The following is a 19,811-nucleotide window of genomic DNA, read 5'->3' as shown; positions in this document are numbered from 1 at the left end:
ATAATGCCCTGTCAAATCACAAACCAAGAAAATGGTAGAGCAGATTTTATTTGCATAGGGTTTTTCCATCAAACTACCAGTGAAGAGAAGTGGCGGTAACCGTTACTCCACGTATCCTGCAATAACATTGTCATAAAGTGACAACATGCATGGCATGAAATAATTCAATATAAGCAAGGCTACGTGAACATGCCTTCTTTTAATGCATGAATTCCTATGGTCATTATAGCAGGATACGGAGTGTTACCTAAGTGATGACAACCCATACTTACCAACACTGGAATGAAAGAAGTATACATTAAATAGACTGAAGTGGTTTAACATCTAGAAAGTTCAGCATTTAATGCATAGAAGACCGAGAGCGATGCAGGCATAAATCTGAGGCTGGAGGCCTGACCATGTGATACTCTTAAATTAGCAATATGGTTTCCATCGAGGCTAGGTCCCAGGCTATGCCCACTGCATCAAATGACACCCACATCTGATATTTTATCTGCCCATTTCGTTTGTTCAGTTTCCTTCCAATAGTGTATATCAATCTAAGCAATAAGTAAATATTAAACAGGTGTGTGTATAACATGCTATTGTATGCAGTGTAACTATTATATTTGACTGCATACAAATTAAAGGATATATTCTATACATTTTTCTGTATATATTTACATTCTAGAGCAGCTTTAAGTGATCATGTACCTGACACTGATACTCTTTTCACACAAGTTTGCCAAACCTAACCAGAGATTTTCTTATGACATGGTAGACGCCTAACCAGACCAGGCCCCGGGTTTTCCCGATAGCGATGCAATTTAAACTTACGAATGTTTTTAACGATGGATCGTTCCTATAACGACCGAAGAAATCTCATGTTTCCCAAAGCACTACATTGGGAACATTCACTAAGTGCGTCGTTGTAGCATTTTCTTTTTATACTGGTGGTGTCGAAACAAAGGCAGTGCCGCCCTTGGATCAGCTTTCTCCATTCAAATTGTTCCACAATACGACGACGGATCAGCTCCGAGATATCACCATATGGCTGCAAATATTGAGACGGCTTATTCCAATGTTGAGGCTATCCTATAATAATGCACAGTCGTAGCTTTGGAACATCAGTGCGCACGTTGTACATTCAATAGAGGAAAATTAGACAGCACTAAAATGAGCAAAATATAACTCGATGGAATTAACATGAAATTGATTTACATATTGGCCTATGTAGCCAACACATCTCGGTTTTAATTTGTATCATTCGCTTGTATGTAACAATTGCAAAGACATTGGAAACTTTGTATTTGTAGTTATCGGCGGTCACAGGTAAACATCCGTAGATCGTGTATAAACTGAAAGGGCAAAAAAATTTAACGACGCACTTAGCTGTTCTACAAGTGGTCTGAGGCTACCGTTAAATAACAAGCGTTAAGTGCATCTTTAGTAACGATGGTTTTGGGAAACAACGCTCCTACGAAGGTTCTTACGATTCACTTTGCCACAAGATGATTTTGGGAAACCGGGCCCAGCCCAGTTCAGCTCGGCTCGGCTCAGTGCGTGAAAAGCCATTGACAGTACATATAGGTGATCTACTGTGGCAAATGCTAGGAGAGAGTATGATAGCGTCTATTGAACCAACCAAGAGAACACATTCAGAAGCTGAATACACACACAAGTTGAAAGAGATCACATAACCAGTTAAGGAACATAACACTTACATCACCACCACATTACAATTTCAATTGAATATCATTAAATGTCTTCATATTCAGCATATTTTTAACACTCAGATTGTTTGATGGTATCATTCCGTACAATATAAGTTTCCTATAACCTGTAGCATGCTATGTTTACAAATGACTATAAGAGCACTTGAATGGAGAAAGAGAGAGAGATCAGAAAAGTGTCATTGGTTACCATTGGATGGATGCGCATAGATATGTATGATGATGCATTTTAAAGGGTGGCCAACCACTATTTCAACTATGAAGAGAGGAGTGAGCAAAGGTACAGTCCCTCAGACAGTTATTTCACTAAGGCAAGACATCTATCCCCCACCACACCTAACAGTCATTGATTGACCTTGTACCTTTTGGGTCACAAAATGTGAATAAAAAAAGTGACTTGGTTGACAGTTAAAGATGAGAAAACAGGCTATTTCCTAGACTTGTATGATAAGAGTTGCAGATATTGCCAGGCATAAGATGAAGTGAGTGCTGGAACAAAAGCCTGCAGGTAGAGTGCTTGTGGCTCTCCAAGGCCACATTGAGGCCTCAGAGGGTTGGAAAGAAGGTCCCTTTAGCCGTGGTAGAGGCGTAGGTGCTGGGCGATGTTGCTGCGACACAAGGGGCAGGTCTGGAGGGCATCGCTGCACATCTGGCAACAGCACACGTGGCCACAGGGCAGGAAGATTACCTGAGACTGAGAGAGAGAGACACACAATGAGAGTGAGACAGAATACAATAACTGGAGTGTCTGAATGTCTGCCTGCTTACCCCCGTCTCCATGCACACCACACACTCTGAGCTACCCGGGCCGTCTATGAGGCTGGGGGCTGAGGGGTTGATGGGGGTCAGTGGAGGGGTGGAGGTTGGTGTCTCGCCAGGGGCGCTGGGCAGAGAAGATGGTGACGGGACAGCTTCCGCTTCCTGAGGATCGGCCTTCCAGGCCCCTGGGGGAGAGGGAGAGAATTAGGTGACACAGTAATGGATAAAAGAATGTGCTACAAATGCATTTATCACCCTATAGTGCAGTAGGTGACTTGTTTAATGCAGAGTGTGTGCGTACCTTCAGAAGGCGTGGTGGGCTGCTCCCTGGCCCAGTTGAGAAGAGCCTTCTGGATACCCATCTCATTGATTCCCAGCTGGGAGAAAAGCAGAGGGGAGGACACAAATCATATGAACACACTGACATTAAAAAGGTGCGACATTCTTTTTTTCTCTAGAAAATGTTTCAATTCTACACTGTTGACTCAACTTTAGTTGAGAGAACAAGCACTGAAGTGTACGATCTAAATCGCTGTGTAATATCTTTTAAATAACAAAAAAAGTGTTTTTTTCAGCTCTTTGAAGCTGATGAACCAAAACCAAAAAGTTGCTTCCAGTTTTAGTCCACCAGCTTTAAACAGCTGTAAAAACACATTTTTTGTTTTTAAAATATGTTTCACAGCGATTTAGATGGTACAATGACTCCCTACACTATTCTGTGATCATTTTCTCACAAACTGAAAGAAGTATAGAATTTTAGCAACCAGGAAATGACCAATTCCACTAGATAACACAGCCTCAAAGTCAAAACATTTTTCCCAGTTTGACAACAGATGCCACTCCGGCAGGAGAAATCAATAGGCAAATATCACAGCCAATCACAACACTGGCAGGTAAGGAATACTGTGAAACACTACCATTCCACTATAACTACAAATATATTATGGACATTTTCTGAAATTACAATGCAGAAATATCCTGTGTGTAGCACCTTTAAAACCTGTTGTTACGGATACAGTTATCCTGTGTGTGTGTGTTTCTTTTCTCTCCTTCTCCCCTCACAGGTGAAAATCATCACTCCCCAATCAGTCAACAATCAATCATCAATCAGAAGACACACCTCCACCTATTTCCTACCCTATCACAGTTCCTTCCCCATGGTTTAAAAACCCCATCATTTGTTTGCTCTGGAGCTAGCTCAATCTCTCTGTAAATGCCATGTCTGTAGGTCTCTGTGTTTCACTCTCTCTTTGTCTTAAACCTCTCTTTTGTTTGAGCACCTCCATAGCACTTTGTCATCACCTGTGAGTATTGTTTTGGTTATGGTGTTTGCTTGTTGCTGGTGGGAAAAGGGGGAAACCAAGACAAGTCGCCCATGGGCATACACTACCCGTAGGTGAACTTTTAAATACACTAGTTAGAACTGGGCGGACCACCCACTGTATTTTTGGTTAGTTAGTTAGCTGTTGTTAAAGTAGGCTAGTCTAGCTTAGGGGTGTTTTTGTATATTTATTGTTTCTTTCCTTGGGTCCAGCTCAGCCCCTTTTCCTGCTCCCCCCATTACCGTGTGTTTATAAATAAACTTTGAGTTTGACGGTAGATTTCAGTTGTCCTGGTTATTTCGTTAACACTTTTACTTTGTCACAATTATAATTTGCATGAGTTATGTTACGGGTCTCATTACCATCCCCCCCTAGACTGTCGGGCCAAAAGGGATTCGTAACACCTGTTATGGAATTGCCATGTCTGTGTTGATTCCATGACACAAACTTCATTTTTACACACCTTACGGAGGTCTTTGGTGGTCATGTGGCGCAGGGCCTCGGAAGTGACTCTGTGGTGGGCCATGATGGGGAGATAGTGCTGGGCTGACAGCTTACACAGCAGACTGACAAGATCACTTTCCACACCAACCTCCTGACACAGAGAGAGAAGAGTTTAGGTCAATTCAATATCTTTGAGGAGGGGGACAACATTCAAAAAATTATCCAGGGACATTATCCTTCATTAAAAAACTAAATGCTTTGGAATTTATTCAGTGTATAATTTTTGGTAATATAAAAATAACATACACCATTTAGCAGATGCTACACGACTTTATTGAATGAGCTGCGGGAATCAAACCCACAATCCTGGTGCTGCAAGTGCATGCTCTACCAAACAGCCACACAGGTGGTGTATTATGGTGGTATAAGGTAGTGTACCTACCTGCATGCGTAGCAACAGAGGCTTGGCGTCTAGCAGCCTCTGGTACTGGATCAGCCAGTAGTTCTGCTGGTTGGAGTCACTCTTCAGCTCCATCTCCTGGAGGACCTGTCTCAGCTCCACCTCTCTCTGGTCCTTCTCCTTCAGCAGCTGCTGCAGCAGGTCACTGAGAGCCGATCGCTGCTCCCACAGCACCTCCTGCGCGCACACACACACACACACACACGTCAGAGGACACTGGCAGTTCCTCATGCAAGTTTGTCTAAACCTCACTAACCTGCCTAATAGAGTTCACCAGAGAAAATAAAGAGAATATTTGTATAATAATCCCAATCTATACGAATAATTAGTCACATACCGTCATGCATAATGCTGTGTAATATCATGCCCACACCCTGTCCTCTTCAAATAAGAGGCATGAAATGTACTCATGGCAGAATGACATGGAGGGGCTAAACCAAGGTAGAATATTCAAGAAAAGAAGCCGGGGTAGGGACAGGATAGAAGCGAGGGGGATCTAGTTTTGTAGTGTATGTAAAATAGTCATGACATAATCTCGTAATTTAGCAGACATTCTTTATCTAGAGCGACTTACAGAAGCAATTTGGGTTAAGTGCTTTACTTAAGGGCATCGACAGATTTTCACGTAGTCGGCTCAGGGATTCGAACCAGCAACCAGCAACGCTCTTAACCGCTAGGCTACATGTCAGTGATGTCAAACTATTTGCTTATATCTATGACGTACCTGCAGGTTCTCAGTGTCCAGATTGTGTCTCTTAACCTCCAGTTTAGTCAGCTGCATTAACTCTCCTTCTATTAGCCTGATCTAGAAACATATGAACATAACAGGGAGGTGAGCTGGAGGCTCCGGCAGCAAACTCGGTAGGGGGATGATGGCATGTAATGCAAAAAGCACTGGGATTAATGGAAACCGCATGATTCTACCTTCAGACAAGCAGTCTTCCCCAAACATAAAAACAACAGAAAAGGCTGGGAGGGATCAGCTGTTAGTTAGTGATGGGCTAGAACAAAAGCCTGCACTCCCAATTGGTTTCTACAGCCTAAAGTTTGTCTAAACCTTGATATTCAACGTGTGTGATTGAATGATACAGACGTCATAGTGGAGATGTCCAAAAATGATTACAAATAAATAATGTCGTCCAGGGTCTATAGATCTAACATAGGACTAATACACCTCTGTATTGCCAGATTTGTTGAATAGTGTGTAGTATTCCTGTTAATGATATACATTGAATGTGTGTAATATTGAAAGATAATGAATGTTATATAAAATGACACTTAATGTGTGTATATCGAATGACAGTGAATTCATACTGAATGCATGTTGACGGTGTGTTACCACAGGTACCTGTTGTTGGATGTAGCTGTGCACACTGTCCTTCTGCAGCTGCAGTGCCTGAAAGGCTGCCTTCTGCATCTCCTCCTGTAGAGGGCCACAGAGAGTAACTAATGTCAGCTATTTCAACTGGGCTGGGTTTCCTTGTTTTCCACGATTTACAATGGAGTTGAGTGGCGACTTGTTTGGGCAAACTAGAGATCTAGCATCACATAGTATTATGTTGTTTTATCAAAAACTTTCAGCACCCAAAGAATAGCCTGCATTTACACAGGACAATGTCCAGCCTGACCACCACCAGTCACCGCTCAACTCTAAATCGTGGAGTTGAGTTTAGTCGGCTACCTGTTTCTATACTCTTTCCAACCTATGATCCAACCTTACCAAAGTGCGATGTCAGTACTAAGTGTTTCATGTAACACTAGACATTCTCACTAGCTTGTGAAAACATTGTAAATCTTTGTTTACTATCTATCTGTTTGTGATGCACATGGCAGTAAATATATATTTTACCTCCTGTAGGATACAAGCGATGGCTTTGGATTTGTCTAGCTGCTGGAGCGAAAGCACCTGATCGAACTTCCTGTCCTGACTCTCCAGACTACGACGAGAGGAGAGAGGAAGCAAGGTGGAAATGCGTTTCTAATCAGGAACCTCCTACAAAAATAAAGTGCTCAAAGAGAACTACACCAAACAATATCTCATTGATAAAGCATGTGGTGTGTGTGTGCGTGCGTGCTTTAGTTTTACTATCCTTATGGGGACCAGAAGTCCTCAAGGACAGTAAAACAAGAAAAATTCTGACTAGAATTTCACTAGTCCCCACAAGGAAAAAAAGCTATTTTAGACTGGGGTTGTTTAGGGTTAGGATTAGAATTAAGAGTTAGGAAAATAGATTTTTGAAAATGAATCAATTGTTTGGTCCCCACAAGGATAGTAAAACAAACATGTGTGTCTGTCTGTGTGTACTGACCTCCTGCAGGCCTCAGAGACCAGACTCTGTCTGCGTGAGTCACTGGCTTCCTGCATCAGACGCATAGAGCAGCTCTCTGACAACATCTTCTGCATGGCCACTGGAGAAAGAAAGAGAGACAAGAGAGAGAGGAGACAAAGGAAAAACTAAGATAAGACTTTGAGAGACCCCATTTCCTTATGCTAACTGCAATCCGTTCAGAGGTTATAGCTTCAATCCACATTGCCCTCCTTCCAAACTTGCTCTGGACTTTTTCTTGGAGACTACATTTCCCATGCTCACCTGCTACCTCTCTCTTCCTGAGTGAGTTGGTCTCTTCTTGTGTGATGGCCGTCAGATGCTCCATCCGTATCCTGCACAGAATAATGGAAAGAAAGACATCTCACACTGCAACAATTCTTTTTCAGCAGTATTCCGTTTCAATTTTTTTATTTATTTTTAATACGTATTCTAGAAGGAAATTCTGGCCTGCAGCTTCCATTTGGCACTGTTCGTAAATAGTCATTCTATTTGGAATATGAGTCAGATCGTTGAGTACCTCAGTTAGCGAAAGAGCTGTAATCTTTTTAGCTTCTAGGATCATAGATGGATTGCTCCAGTAAGGGTGGATCGATAAGAAAGGCTCTCTCCCACTTACCGGTCCTGCTCCAACTGTTGGAGAAACTCTGAACTCTTTCTTTGTCTGAAAAGACACACACAAACACACAGTCAATCAGAGATGGGAGTTAAACCTAGAGCGCTTGAGACCCACGCCCAGCCTCAAGACCCATGTTGCAGTCCAAATGGCACCCTATATAGTGCACTTCTCTTGGTCAAAAGTAGTACACTACATAGGGAATAGGGTGCCATTTGGATGCAGAGCCTAGTGCCCAGCTGCCACATTAGTGAACCAAGGTACCCTGGCAATTGTGTGCTATGTCACCCCTATTTAGCCACAGAACAGTGACAAAAATATGTATTGGGTAAAGTTTAGTATCAACAACTTGATCTTGTTTGAGACCATTAACTGAGACGGAGACCCAGACTGCATTTATGTGGTCTCAAGACCAAGACCACAAGATCAATGATACATGTCAACAAATGTCATCATCCATTATTTTTAGAATCTTGAACATGTCTCCTTTTTCTGCATCTCATTGTCCACTTTTATTACGAGTAAACCTGGCAAACGTGCGCACCCCCCTCCCCCTCACTCTCTCTCGCTAGTCCTCACCGTTTGTTGTCCAGTAGCAGGTTGTTGATGCGGTTAGCGATGCCCGTCTCGGCCTGGCGGACCTTACCCAGAATCCTCTGCCTCTCAACCTCCTGGAACCTCTGCTGCACTGACACGCCTAGCTCCAGACGCTCCTGTTCCTGGAGAGGGGGAGAAGACATGACTACCTACCGCCGTTGTGCCCTTGAGCAAGGCACTTTACCCCGAAGTGCTACAGAGGCGCTGCTGTGTACTGTGACAGCAAAAATAAATTATATCTGGGGAAATGCACCAATAAATCAATTATTGTATGCCAACTTTTAATAGGACAATGGAAGCCTGCTTTGAAAAAAAAAAAATCATTATTAAACCCAACACGTTTCAGCAAATGCCTTCATCAAGGTATGACCTGTAGAGGGGAAGAGAAGTGAAAAGGAAGGGAGTAAAGGATTGGCCAGCTCAACTCAACATTCTCTGACATATAGTAATAGGGCAGTGATATTGAAACTTCTTCAGCAGGGAACCCATTTCTTCTGCTAGAGTTCTGGGGACCCATTTTTTCCCCCAAGAATTTCTTGCGACTTCACCCCAAATCTAATGACACAATCTTAAAAATCGGTACAATTCAATTTTACATCAACAAATAACATCTCTTATCAAAATGTAAAGAAACCAATAAATACATTTACTCAATAAACAGTGCCTTCGGAAAGTATTCAGACCCCTTAACTTTTTCCACATTTTGTCGGGTTACAGCCTTATCATAAAATGTATTTGTTTTTTTCCCCCCTCATCAATCTACACACAATACCCTATAATGTCAAAGCAAAAACTGGTTTATAGACATTTTTGCTCATTTATGAACTGAAATATCAAACTTACATAAGTATTCAGACACAACAGTACTTTGTTGAAGCACCTTTGGTAGCGATTACAGTCTTGAGTCTTCTTGGGTATGACGCTACAAGCTTGGCACACCTGTATTTGGGGAGTTTCTTCCATTTTTCTCTGCAGATCTTCTCAAGCTGTCAGGTTGGATGGAGAGCATTGCTGCACAGCTATGTTCAGGTCTCTCCAGAGATGTTCGATCGCGTTCAAGTCCGGGCTCTGGCTGGGCCACTCAAGGACATTCAGAGATTTGTCCTGAAGACACTCCTGCATTGTCTTGGCTGTGTGCTTAAGGTCATTGTCCTGTTGGAAGTTAAACCTTCGCAACCAGTCCGAGGTCCTGAGTGCTCTGGAGTAGGTTTTCATCAAGGATCTCCCTGTAATTTGCTCCGTTCATCTTTGCCTCGATCCTGACTAGTCTCCAGTCCTTGCCGCTGAAAAACATCCCCACAACATGATGCTGCCACCACCATGCTTCACCATAGGGATGGTACCAGGTTTCCTCCAGACGTGATGCTTGGCATTCAGGCCAAAGAGTTCATTGTTGGTTTCATCAGACCAGAGAATCTTGTTTCTCATGGTCTGAGAGTCTTTAGGTTCCTTTTGGCAAACTCCAAGAAGGCTGTCATGTGCCTTTTACTGAGGAGTGGCTTCTGTCTGGCCACTCTACCATAAAGGCCTGATTGATGGAGTGCTGCAGAGATGGTTGTCCTTCTGGAGGATTCTCTCATTTCCACAGATTAACTCTGGAGCTCTGTCAGAGATTGCTCAGTTTGGCCGGGCTGCCAGCTCTAGGAAGTCTTGGTGGTTCCAAGCATGTTCCATTTAAGAATGATGGGGGCCAATGTGCTCTTGGGAACCTTCAATGCTGCAGAATTTTTTTTGCTACCCTTCCCCAGATCTGTGTCTGGACACAATCCTGTCTCGGAGCTCTACGGACAATTCCTTTGACCTCATGGCTTGGTTTTTGCTCTGACATGCACTGTCAACTGTGGGACCTTATATAGACAGGTGTGTGCCTTTCCAAATCATTTCCAATCAACTGAATTTACCACAAGTGGATTCCAATCAAGTCGTAGAAACATCTCAAGGAGGATAAATGGAAACAGGATGCACCTGAGCTCAATTTTGAGTCTCATAGCAAAGGGTCTGAATACTTATTAAAAATAAAAAACAGAAATACCTTATTTACATATATTTGCAAACCCTTCTAAAAACCTGTTTTCGCTTTGTCTTTATGGGGTATTGTGTGTAGATGGATTAAATAAAACTTTCTTCATCAATTTCAGAATAAGGTTATAACGAAACAAAATGTGGGAAAAGTCAAGGGGTCCGAATACTTTCCGAAGGCACTGTATATCTATATATTGTTGTGCCACACCATTAGGGGTCAAGACCCCGGCTCTGAATAACACTGTAGTAAGGCATATGTAGTCTTATACTAAATGAAATTCTAATGAAGGTTGCCACTAAACGCTAAAGACTATTATGGGCTTTCCAAGGGTCTTTACAATGACTGTGATGGTTGCTATATTAGAGATTGTGTGTCAGTGTGGTGCGTGTGTGTGTGAGCCCAGCAGTCACCTGTCTGACAGACAGCAGGATGTTCTCCTTGTGGGAGTTGTTCATAAGAATGAGCTGGTGATGCTCCTTCTGCTTCTGTTCCAGCTGACGCTCAAATGCCAGTTTCTCCTGGTGCTTCTGCTCCTGTGTGTGTGCGTGTGGGTGTGTGTGAGAGACAAAGAAAGAAAGTGATAGAGACTGTCATTAACTCTGAGTCACCAACCATTGAGTGACGATAAAATGTGATTAAAAAGTCTCCTACAGTACCTTTCTCTTCTCAAAGTCATTGAACTTACTCTGCAAATGGAGACAGGGAAACAAGCAGTGTAATCAGTCAGACAGTTATGACAATAATCTAAATAAATCATTACATTGAGATTGTTATGGTGTGTGGGTCCATCTCATGGTGTGTGTGCGTGCTTTCATATGTGCGTGTTTGTAAAAGAATGAAAGAGAGAGCTCCTTCATTGCTCTGTGAAAGGTTGGTGTATGTTCCTCTCTAAAAATGGCCCTTTCTGCTCCACAGAAGTAAGATGGTTGCAAGGTGACAGCCCAGGCCAGCACTCACCTGCCAGGCCCCCTCCAGGCTGTCCACATCGTCCGGGCTCTGCTTCCCTGAGTCACTCTCCAGCACGGGCAGCAGGAACTGAGACGAGGGGCAGTACTCCTCCCCCAGCTCTGTCAACACACACACACACACACACACACACACACACACACACACAGTGTAAATGAGTGGGTAGAAGTGAGAGTATTGACTGAATTTCCTCTTGCCTGACTAGGGACTTCCTTATACTTATGTCATGTTCTGTTGCCATTTTCTTGGAAACTGAGCAAGTTTGTTTGGGGTGTCTGAATCAGAAGTCCTGAAATTATGGAATAACTGCGCTGAGTAACACTATACTAATAGTACTTTTCTAACTCACCAGTGCAGAGGAACCGTTGGATGTCCTCAGTCCCTGTGGTGCACACCGAGGCAGGGGGGTAGGACATGAGAGCAGCGTCCAGGGTCAGGCTCTGGTGTGAGAAAACACAGACCGGTTGTTAACAGCATACAGAATGTAAATGAGTGTTATTACAAATAGAGGTTGACCGATTAATCGGAATGGCCGATTAATTAGGGCCGATTTCAAGTTTTCAAAACAATCGGAAATCTGTATTTTTGGACACCGATTTGGTCAGAATTTTTTTTTTGTATTTTTTTTTACACCTTTATTTAACTAGGCAAGTCAGTTAAATAACACATTCTTATTTTCAATGACAGCCTAGGAGCGGTGGGTTAACTGCCTTGTTCAGGGGCAGAACGACAGATTTTTACCTTGTCAGCTCGGGGATTCAATCTTGCAACCTTACAGTTAACTAGTTAAACGCTATAACCACCTGCCTCTCATTGCACTCCACGAGGAGCCTGCCTGTTACACGAATGCAGTAAGAAGCTAAAGTAAGTTGCTAGCTAGCATTAAACTTATCTTGTAAAAATCAAACATAATCACTAGTTAACTACACATGGTTGATGATATTACTAGTTTATCTAGCGTGTCCTGCGTTGCATATAAACGATGCAACGGACTGTCGTTGCTCCAACGTGTACCTAACCATAAACATCAATGCCTTTCTTAAAATCAATACACAAATATATATTTTTAAACCTGCATATTAAGTTAATATTGCCTGCTAACATGAATTTCTTTTAACTAGGTCAATTGTGTCACTTCTCCTGCAATAGAGTCAGGGTATATTCAGCAGTTTGGGCTGCCTGGCCCGTTGCGAACTGTGTGAAGACTATTTCTTCCTAACAAAGACAGCCAACTTCGCCAAACGGGGGATGATTTAACAAAAGCGCATTTGCGAAAAAAAGCACAATCGTTGCACGACTGTACCTAACCATAAACACCAATGCCTTTCTTAAAATCAATACATAGAAGTATATATTTTTAAACCTGTATATTTGGCTAGAAGAAATCCAGGTTAGCAGGCAATATTAACCAGGTGAAATTGTGTCACTTCTCTTGCGTTCATTGCACGCAGAGTCAGGTTATATGCAACAGTTTGGGCCGCCTGGCTCGTTGCAAACTAATTTGCCAGAATTTTACGTAATTATGACATAATATTGAAGGTTGTACAATGTAACAGCAATATTTAGACTTAGAATGCCACCCGTTAGATAAAATACGGAACGGTTCCGTATTTCACTGAAATAATAAACGTTTTGTTTTCGAAATGATAGTTTCCGGATTCGACCATATTAATGACCAAAGGCTCGTATTTCTGTGTGTTATTATTAAGTCTATGATTTGATATTTGATAGAGCAGTCCGATTGAGCGGTGGTAGGCAGCAGCAGGCTCGTAAGCATTCATTCAAACAGCACTTTCGTGCGTTATGCCAGCAGCTCTTCGCTGTGCTTCAAGCATTGCGCTGTTTATGACTTCAAGCCTATCAACTCCCGAGATTAGGCTGGTGTAACCGATGTGAAATGGCTAGCTAGTTAGCGGGGTGCGCACTAATAGCGTTTCAAATGTCACTCGCTCTGAGACTTGGGAGTAGTTGTTCCCCTTGCTCTGCAAGGGCCGCGGATTTTGTGGAGCGATGGGTAACGATGCTTCGAGGGTGGCTGTTGTCAATGTGTTCCTGGTTCGAACCCAGGTAGGGGCGAGGAGAGGGACGGAAGCTATACTGTTACACTGGCAATACTAAAGTGCCTATAAGAACATCCAATAGTCAAAGGTATATCAAATACAAATGGTAGAGAGAAATAGTCCTATAAATACTTTATTAACTACAACCTAAAACCTCTTACCTTGGAATATTGAAGTCTCATGTTAAAAGGAACCACCAGCTTTCATATGTTCTCATGTTCTGAACAAGGAACTTAAACGCTAGCTTTTTTACATGGCACATATTGCACTTTTACTTTTTCTCCAACACTTTGTTTTTGCATTATTTAAACAAAATTGAACATATTTTATTATTTATTTGTGGCTAAATTGATTTTTATTGATGTATTATATTAAGTTAAAATAAGTGTTCATTCAGTATTGTTGTAATTGTCATTATTACAACAAACAATATATATATATATAAAAACATCGCAAAACATTATTTTGTTTTTTATTATTTTAATTTTATTTTAAAATCGGCCAATTAATCGGCATCGGCTTTTTTTGGTCCTCCAATAATCGGTGTTGAAAAAAAAAAACTATAATTACAATAAACAACATTCCTTCTGGCAATGTACGAGTACACACACACACCTCTAGAGTGCGTGCCAGAGCCAGGTCCCGGGGTAACTCCCTCACACTGTTCTCACTCAGGTCAAGTGTGCGCAGGCTGCTCATACGGCCCACAGAGGTAGGCAGCTGACTTAGACAATTACCTATGGAGAAAGATAAAGTACTTTACAGACACACACACACACAATGCCATACCGACAGACACATACACCAACAAATCCCTATCCTATTCAAACTAAGTCAAAATCCATGCATCCTTTTCCTGAATAAAATATACTTCCTAAGTTGGCTTCCCCATTCAGACCAAAGGTAAACAAACCTTTCACATTGAGGGTCTGCAGAAGTCTGAGATTCCCAATGGAGTCCGGCAGGGCCTTGATCTGGTTATTTTCTATATTCAGCACCTAAGTGGAGGATTCAAAATGGCAGCGGGTGAGCATCCATTTAGGTACAGTATGTTTCCATTGATATCCTTCTGTTATTATAGCTTGAATCCTTAATGGCTACATCCATTTTTGGACTTAAATATTAATGATATATACTCATTGATTCTTAAAGAATAACTTCTAAATGCCTCATTAGTTTAGTTCAACTGTCGTACCCTATCGGAACACAAAATATACGCTTGTTTAACTCCAATGTTTGTAAGCAACGTAAATGTAAACAAACACTGAATAGCCTCAAACTATGGTTAAAACTATACATTTGATAGTCATGGATGGTCATTCCTTTCATCCATAGCTCTGTCTATGACTGTGAGAGTGGTTACATTTCTCCAGCACCATCACTCAGCTTTTTAGCGAAACAGGGGATGGGAGCACAATTTCTTAATGTTTCATTTAAGGATTCTAGCTTGAAAGGCTATTATATGTATAATGATCTGACCTGCAGGGATGCCAGTTGCCCTACATCGTCAGGGAGGGCGGTCAGCATGTTCTCGTGCAAATCCAACACCTATGAGAAATGGACAGGGAGAGCGGGAAGGGTAAGGATGTACCTCGTTGGAAGGAGTCATCCGATTGAATGTTTGCTGAATCATGCAGGTAATTATGGTTAAGTCATTGACTAACTAACTCCTTATGCTTATTAGGTTAAACACAACTCATCAAATGTAAATCGAGTCAACAAAAACATACTAGTGCCTTCAACTCGTAATATCACTAAATGTACATAGTGATAACAGGTATTCATTTTGAAAAAGACAATGGAATTTCTAATGTTTTTTTTTTTTTTCCAATGTAATGACTGTATAGTCATGTGTTTGATTTGTCCTTTGTGCTCATCCAGTACAGTACATGTCTTGCCCTATCTAATACTACCAGTGTCTAATGTAATGCTCCCATTGTCCATACCTCGCTTCTTTAGTGATGTTTTGTGGTGTTTTTGTCCTGTGCAATGTGCAGTGTCCTATGCAATGCTTAGGCCTAATGTGTCCTACACAGGCTAGGTAATGCCTACTTTGTCCAATGCAATGTTTTGTCTTCAAACCTTTAGTGTGACCAGAAAGTTGATGCAACAGCCTTTGGGCACCATGGACTTCAGCTGGTTTCCATGGAGAATGAAGACCTTGGTAGATCAAAGAGACACACAGGGATGTTATTGGCTTACCAGTGTTCTAAAGAGCAACACTTCCGCACTTTGTAACCTACAAGCTTGAGATTAGGTCAATTCCATTCAGTAAATTCAGAAAGTGATATTAAATTAAATTCATCAAGTTCCTTTATCGACCCAGACTTCCACATATAATTGGTAGTCTTACCTTCTTCTGTAGCACCTTGCATATGGAGAACGCACTGGTTGGAACCTGAGCAGAGGGGACACCAGACATATATTTTCCTCTTCATGTCAACAAGACGATCAATGTTTTTTAATAGCTACATGATACTGATAGTACTGCTGTCATTTCAGAGATTAGATTTTACTTTGAAGAACTTGGTATACTTAAAGGCACACATGGAAGTTTTAGTGTTGACTAGACTACAAGATAGCCCACAAAAAGATTCTTACATTCTCCTGTCCTCCATTTACAACATGAATTGAGCGTTAATTTATCATTAATACCTGCTATACTACACATCTATGCAAATTTGTAGACCTACATCACACTTACCTCTGTGAGCTCACAAGCGGATATGTCCAGAATGTCACCAGCCCCTACTTCTTTAGACTGCCAAAACAAAGAAGATGTCAATGCAAGATGTCAGTATGGATCAAGGAGGGTATTCTGATCTGGTGCATAGAAGAGGGCATGTCCACTCATTGTTTTGCCTCCCCAAAGGTGACTGTTCAATCAATTTTAAGGTGATAAAATATATTTTTTTTACCCACATCGTCTTCGGCAGTTTGGACATTCCCTTTTTTGTATGTATTCCTTTTGTCAAGCTACTGTTATTATGTTTGATGTGCATTCAAAACCCTATTTTTGTGATATTTGGATCTAGGCCTCAAGGAATGCAGTACTGCTAGTTCTTTTCTCCCTCCAAGTTAGAGTCCACTTACCAGGGCCTATATTCACAATGTATGAGTACTGACCTTGGATCAGTTTTATTTTATCTATTTGCACACAAGAGAAAACATAACAATATGATGAGAATTTTAAAGAAAAATTAACAGAGCATGTGCAGGAGAGGTAGAAAACCCAGAGAGGCTTGTAAAGGCACCTCCCCCTTTCAAGTTTTTATAAAACAAGTTGAAACAGTTCAGGTTTTTAGATCATAATGAACAAGACATCATAGATCAGCACTCCTACTGTGAGACACTGTAAATTCAGGCCCTGGTGACCCAGGTCAGAATCAGACCCTGTCAAGAGGGGGAGCATGAAAACCAAAAGTGCTGCTGACTTCAATACCCGGATTACTCACATACACAGAGAGATAAAGCTCCTTACCAGGCACAGTTGATACTCCAGACGCTTCTTGGAGTCCTCACTGGGCTTCCTCTTTCTGAAGAACAGAGGCATCCTGATGCCTGTCTGTCCTTCTGCCAGTCTGTCTGTCTATATATATATATATATATATTAATATGTCTGTCTGTCCCTCTGTCTGTATGAGGCTGAATTTGTGCCCCCTCCTCTCGGGTATTGAACTCCGAGCAGAGGGCAGATGGCTTGAGGTTTGAAATTACCAGTGTGGAGAAATCAGTCTCACCAATACTGTAGAACAGAAAAATACATTGTTAAAGTTCACATAACCCGTTTTCAGCTTACTCTCGTTTAGGAGTTATTGTCAATACATAAATTAGGCCTAAGAACAATATAAAGACACAGAAACCAACAAAATCACAAAAAATGTGATGTTGCCAAAATACGCTCCTGTATCAACAAAACATTACAGTTGTCGTATCTAAAGGTTATAAGGACTTCTACCTAGCTAGTTTAACCAGCTGAATGCCTCTATATGGTATAACTAGCTAATTTAGCTAGCAACAATCCGGTTGACAGAGCAAATTCTTCCAATGATGTGTGCTAGCTACTTAAAGTAAGCTAGCCTTAGCTAGCTAACAAGTTACCACAGTTCTCTAATGTATGATTTAACTGGCTAACTAACGTTAGCTTTCGGTTTAGTCATTTTGGACAAACCTTTAACTAGAAACGACTAGTTTTGGGATAAATCCGAGTTGGAGTCTGAATATAACGTTGAGTACGCAGGTCAATATTCCGATAGAGACATAGTTTGCTGTTTTTATTTGATGGTTCTTCTGTTTTTGTTTAGTGTTCCCGTTGTCAAAATGAGTCCTGCCCAATGGGCCGATTCGATTCTGCTGAACCGCTGGGCACCGGGCAGAGGCTGGTCACGTTACCGGGCCAAAACGGGGAGAGGCGCGCCCCTCTCAAATCGAACAGTAATATGCATCGCTCCGTCATTTTGGCAATATGGTGCATCGTCCAGAAACATAAATCTCTTTTACATTAAATACATTTTTGAATTGTCTAACTATTTTTCATTGGGAAGGCATATAAGCGTTTTGGGAAAACACAGAATAATAGTACTTAAGTCATTTTTGTTTTGAGCAGACTTCGCAGTGGTTTTGAACGGGGATTTAGAAACCCTGACAAGCGCCTCCCTATGAAACTCCCAATCACGGCCGGTCGTGATACAGCCTGGATGCGAACCAGGGTGTCTGTAGTGATGCCTCTAGCACTGAGACGCAGTGCCTTAGACCGCTCAGCACTGCTCGCGCAGCGGTCTAAGAGCCCACACAGAAGCCAGACCAATGCGTCATTGGTCCAGGGTCCGTGCTATCCGGAATCCTTCAGACGTCCCTATGCCACTGAAGTTGACATTTTAAATGGTAAGGGTTACAAATCGGATTAATTATGATAAGGGCAAAGATTTGTATAACTAAACCAAGATAGACCACAAATATTGAGCAAAACAAGCAAGGAGGTGGGCAGAGCCTAGCGACAGCCTATTGGCATGTTCTAGTAAACATATTTCTATGTGCATATTTCCGTTAGGGAACGTATACTCTGTGAAGTGCGCGTGCGCAATAACACAATTCGACTTGTCACTCCTAAATAACACCATTTTGTAAAACTTTGGCAAAGGGTAAATTCAACAAAACATAGTCCACTCTGTGGATAACATATTTTAGTTTTGGGAACAGAAAATTGTATTGAGATCAAATGTTTCGTCGATGAGAAAATGTGCATAATGTCGTCCAAAATTCATCTCGTTCCATCTCCTCCCACTGCCGACCACTAGGCTTTCTTGGTAGTGAGTGGAAACACCTTCTTCTTCTATGAGGTTTAACGGCGGTTGGCACCAAATTTCTTGCATTACCGCCACCTACTAGACTGGAGCAGTGTTGCCAATTTAGAGGCAGGTTGATTTGTTGCTAAAAGTTGCTAACTGACATTGTGATGTCATTGCGTGATAACGTAAAACTGCGTCATTACGTAGAATACACAATAACGTTACTCAAATTGACTGGCCAATACAGCGAAAAATATGATTTGACATTTGTTCAGGTACAGGCTCCCACTATTTTCCGTTCTTCTGGGTGTACAATTTTGATTGAGACGTGTTGATTGATGTAAATTCTGTTCAAGATCAAACATACGTGACCAACTATATTCATTGGCTTAGGCTCGTCGAACCTGTTCCACCAGGTGGCCTGCTGCCGCCGCCTGCTGCTCACAATGCACGTTTGCAGCCAGGCACGTGTGTTGTGACTGAGTGTGTGACAGAGAAAATCGTTTTTGTGTAATTTAGAGGGAAAATGCGTGCATTTTAGCATTTGAGTCACTTTTCAAACGTTGCTAAAAGTTCAAAATAAAAAAATGTATGTAGCTAAATCTGTTGCTAGGTACTGTTTGAAAAAAAAAGTTGCCAGGTAGTCTGAAAAGTGGCTAAATCTAGCAACAAAATTGCTAAATTGACATCACTGGACTGGAGTACAACTCCCTTATACTTTGCTTGAAAAAAACATGTACTAAATTAATACCTTTCCATCTAACACTACACTCATTTCTAAATGATATAAATTAAAATTAACACCACCCTACTCCACTAATTACATGTATTTATTCCCCACCTCATGCCATCATCCTGAAAGGATGGGACATCATCACCCCGTAACTCTTCTGACGTCAAGTCTCGCACACCCAAATCTCTCTGCAGCTGCCGCCACAACCTCCATTTTCTGCGACTTCAGTTCCATCCCTACGGTACAGTTGAGTGGAAACGCCAAGCGGATGCTTCACATTTATACATCCGGTGAAATATCTGGCTCATTATTCAGTCTGTGGTATGGGTAAGAGTATTTTATTTTTATTTTTATTAACAATAAATCAATACAGAGAGTACATGAGGGAACACAAGTATATATAGATTATATACAATGGACAATTGAGCTAGGGGGTACAATATCACATTACACAAGGACCTTAAGGGGACATACATACACTTATAATTCTAACAGCTTTTTTGT

The 19,811-nt window shown here is 41.6% G+C and overlaps 1 protein-coding gene across 2 annotated transcripts; it reads right to left on the bottom strand.

The window, feature by feature from the left end:
• Positions 1-30: 30 nt before the first annotated feature.
• Positions 31-19,555, bottom strand: lrsam1 (leucine rich repeat and sterile alpha motif containing 1). Of its 2 annotated transcripts, none has more exons than XM_031802776.1 (24): positions 19,416-19,555; positions 16,768-17,031; positions 15,991-16,047; positions 15,640-15,684; positions 15,369-15,446; positions 14,766-14,834; positions 14,200-14,284; positions 13,902-14,023; positions 11,576-11,666; positions 11,218-11,327; positions 10,917-10,946; positions 10,671-10,793; positions 8,220-8,359; positions 7,644-7,688; positions 7,289-7,359; positions 7,007-7,106; positions 6,547-6,634; positions 6,046-6,120; positions 5,422-5,502; positions 4,680-4,874; positions 4,257-4,388; positions 2,773-2,848; positions 2,481-2,656; positions 31-2,406 (listed from the first exon to the last, which is right to left on the bottom strand). In XM_031802776.1, exons 2-24 carry the CDS (start codon positions 16,837-16,839, stop codon positions 2,284-2,286), a joined length of 2,184 nt encoding a protein of 727 aa, XP_031658636.1. In that variant the 5' UTR covers positions 16,840-17,031; positions 19,416-19,555; the 3' UTR covers positions 31-2,283. The 2 variants fall into 2 exon arrangements, with proteins under 2 accessions (XP_031658636.1, XP_020313047.1); XM_020457458.2 differs by lacking the exon at positions 19,416-19,555 and adding an exon at positions 17,458-17,721.
• Positions 19,556-19,811: the final 256 nt, after the last annotated feature.

This window comes from Oncorhynchus kisutch, linkage group LG23 (genome assembly GCF_002021735.2).
Source record: "Oncorhynchus kisutch isolate 150728-3 linkage group LG23, Okis_V2, whole genome shotgun sequence".
Classification (NCBI taxonomy): domain Eukaryota; kingdom Metazoa; phylum Chordata; class Actinopteri; order Salmoniformes; family Salmonidae; genus Oncorhynchus; species Oncorhynchus kisutch.
Note: the sequence above shows the minus strand (reverse complement) of the source record. Positions and strands in the feature narration are given on the sequence as shown.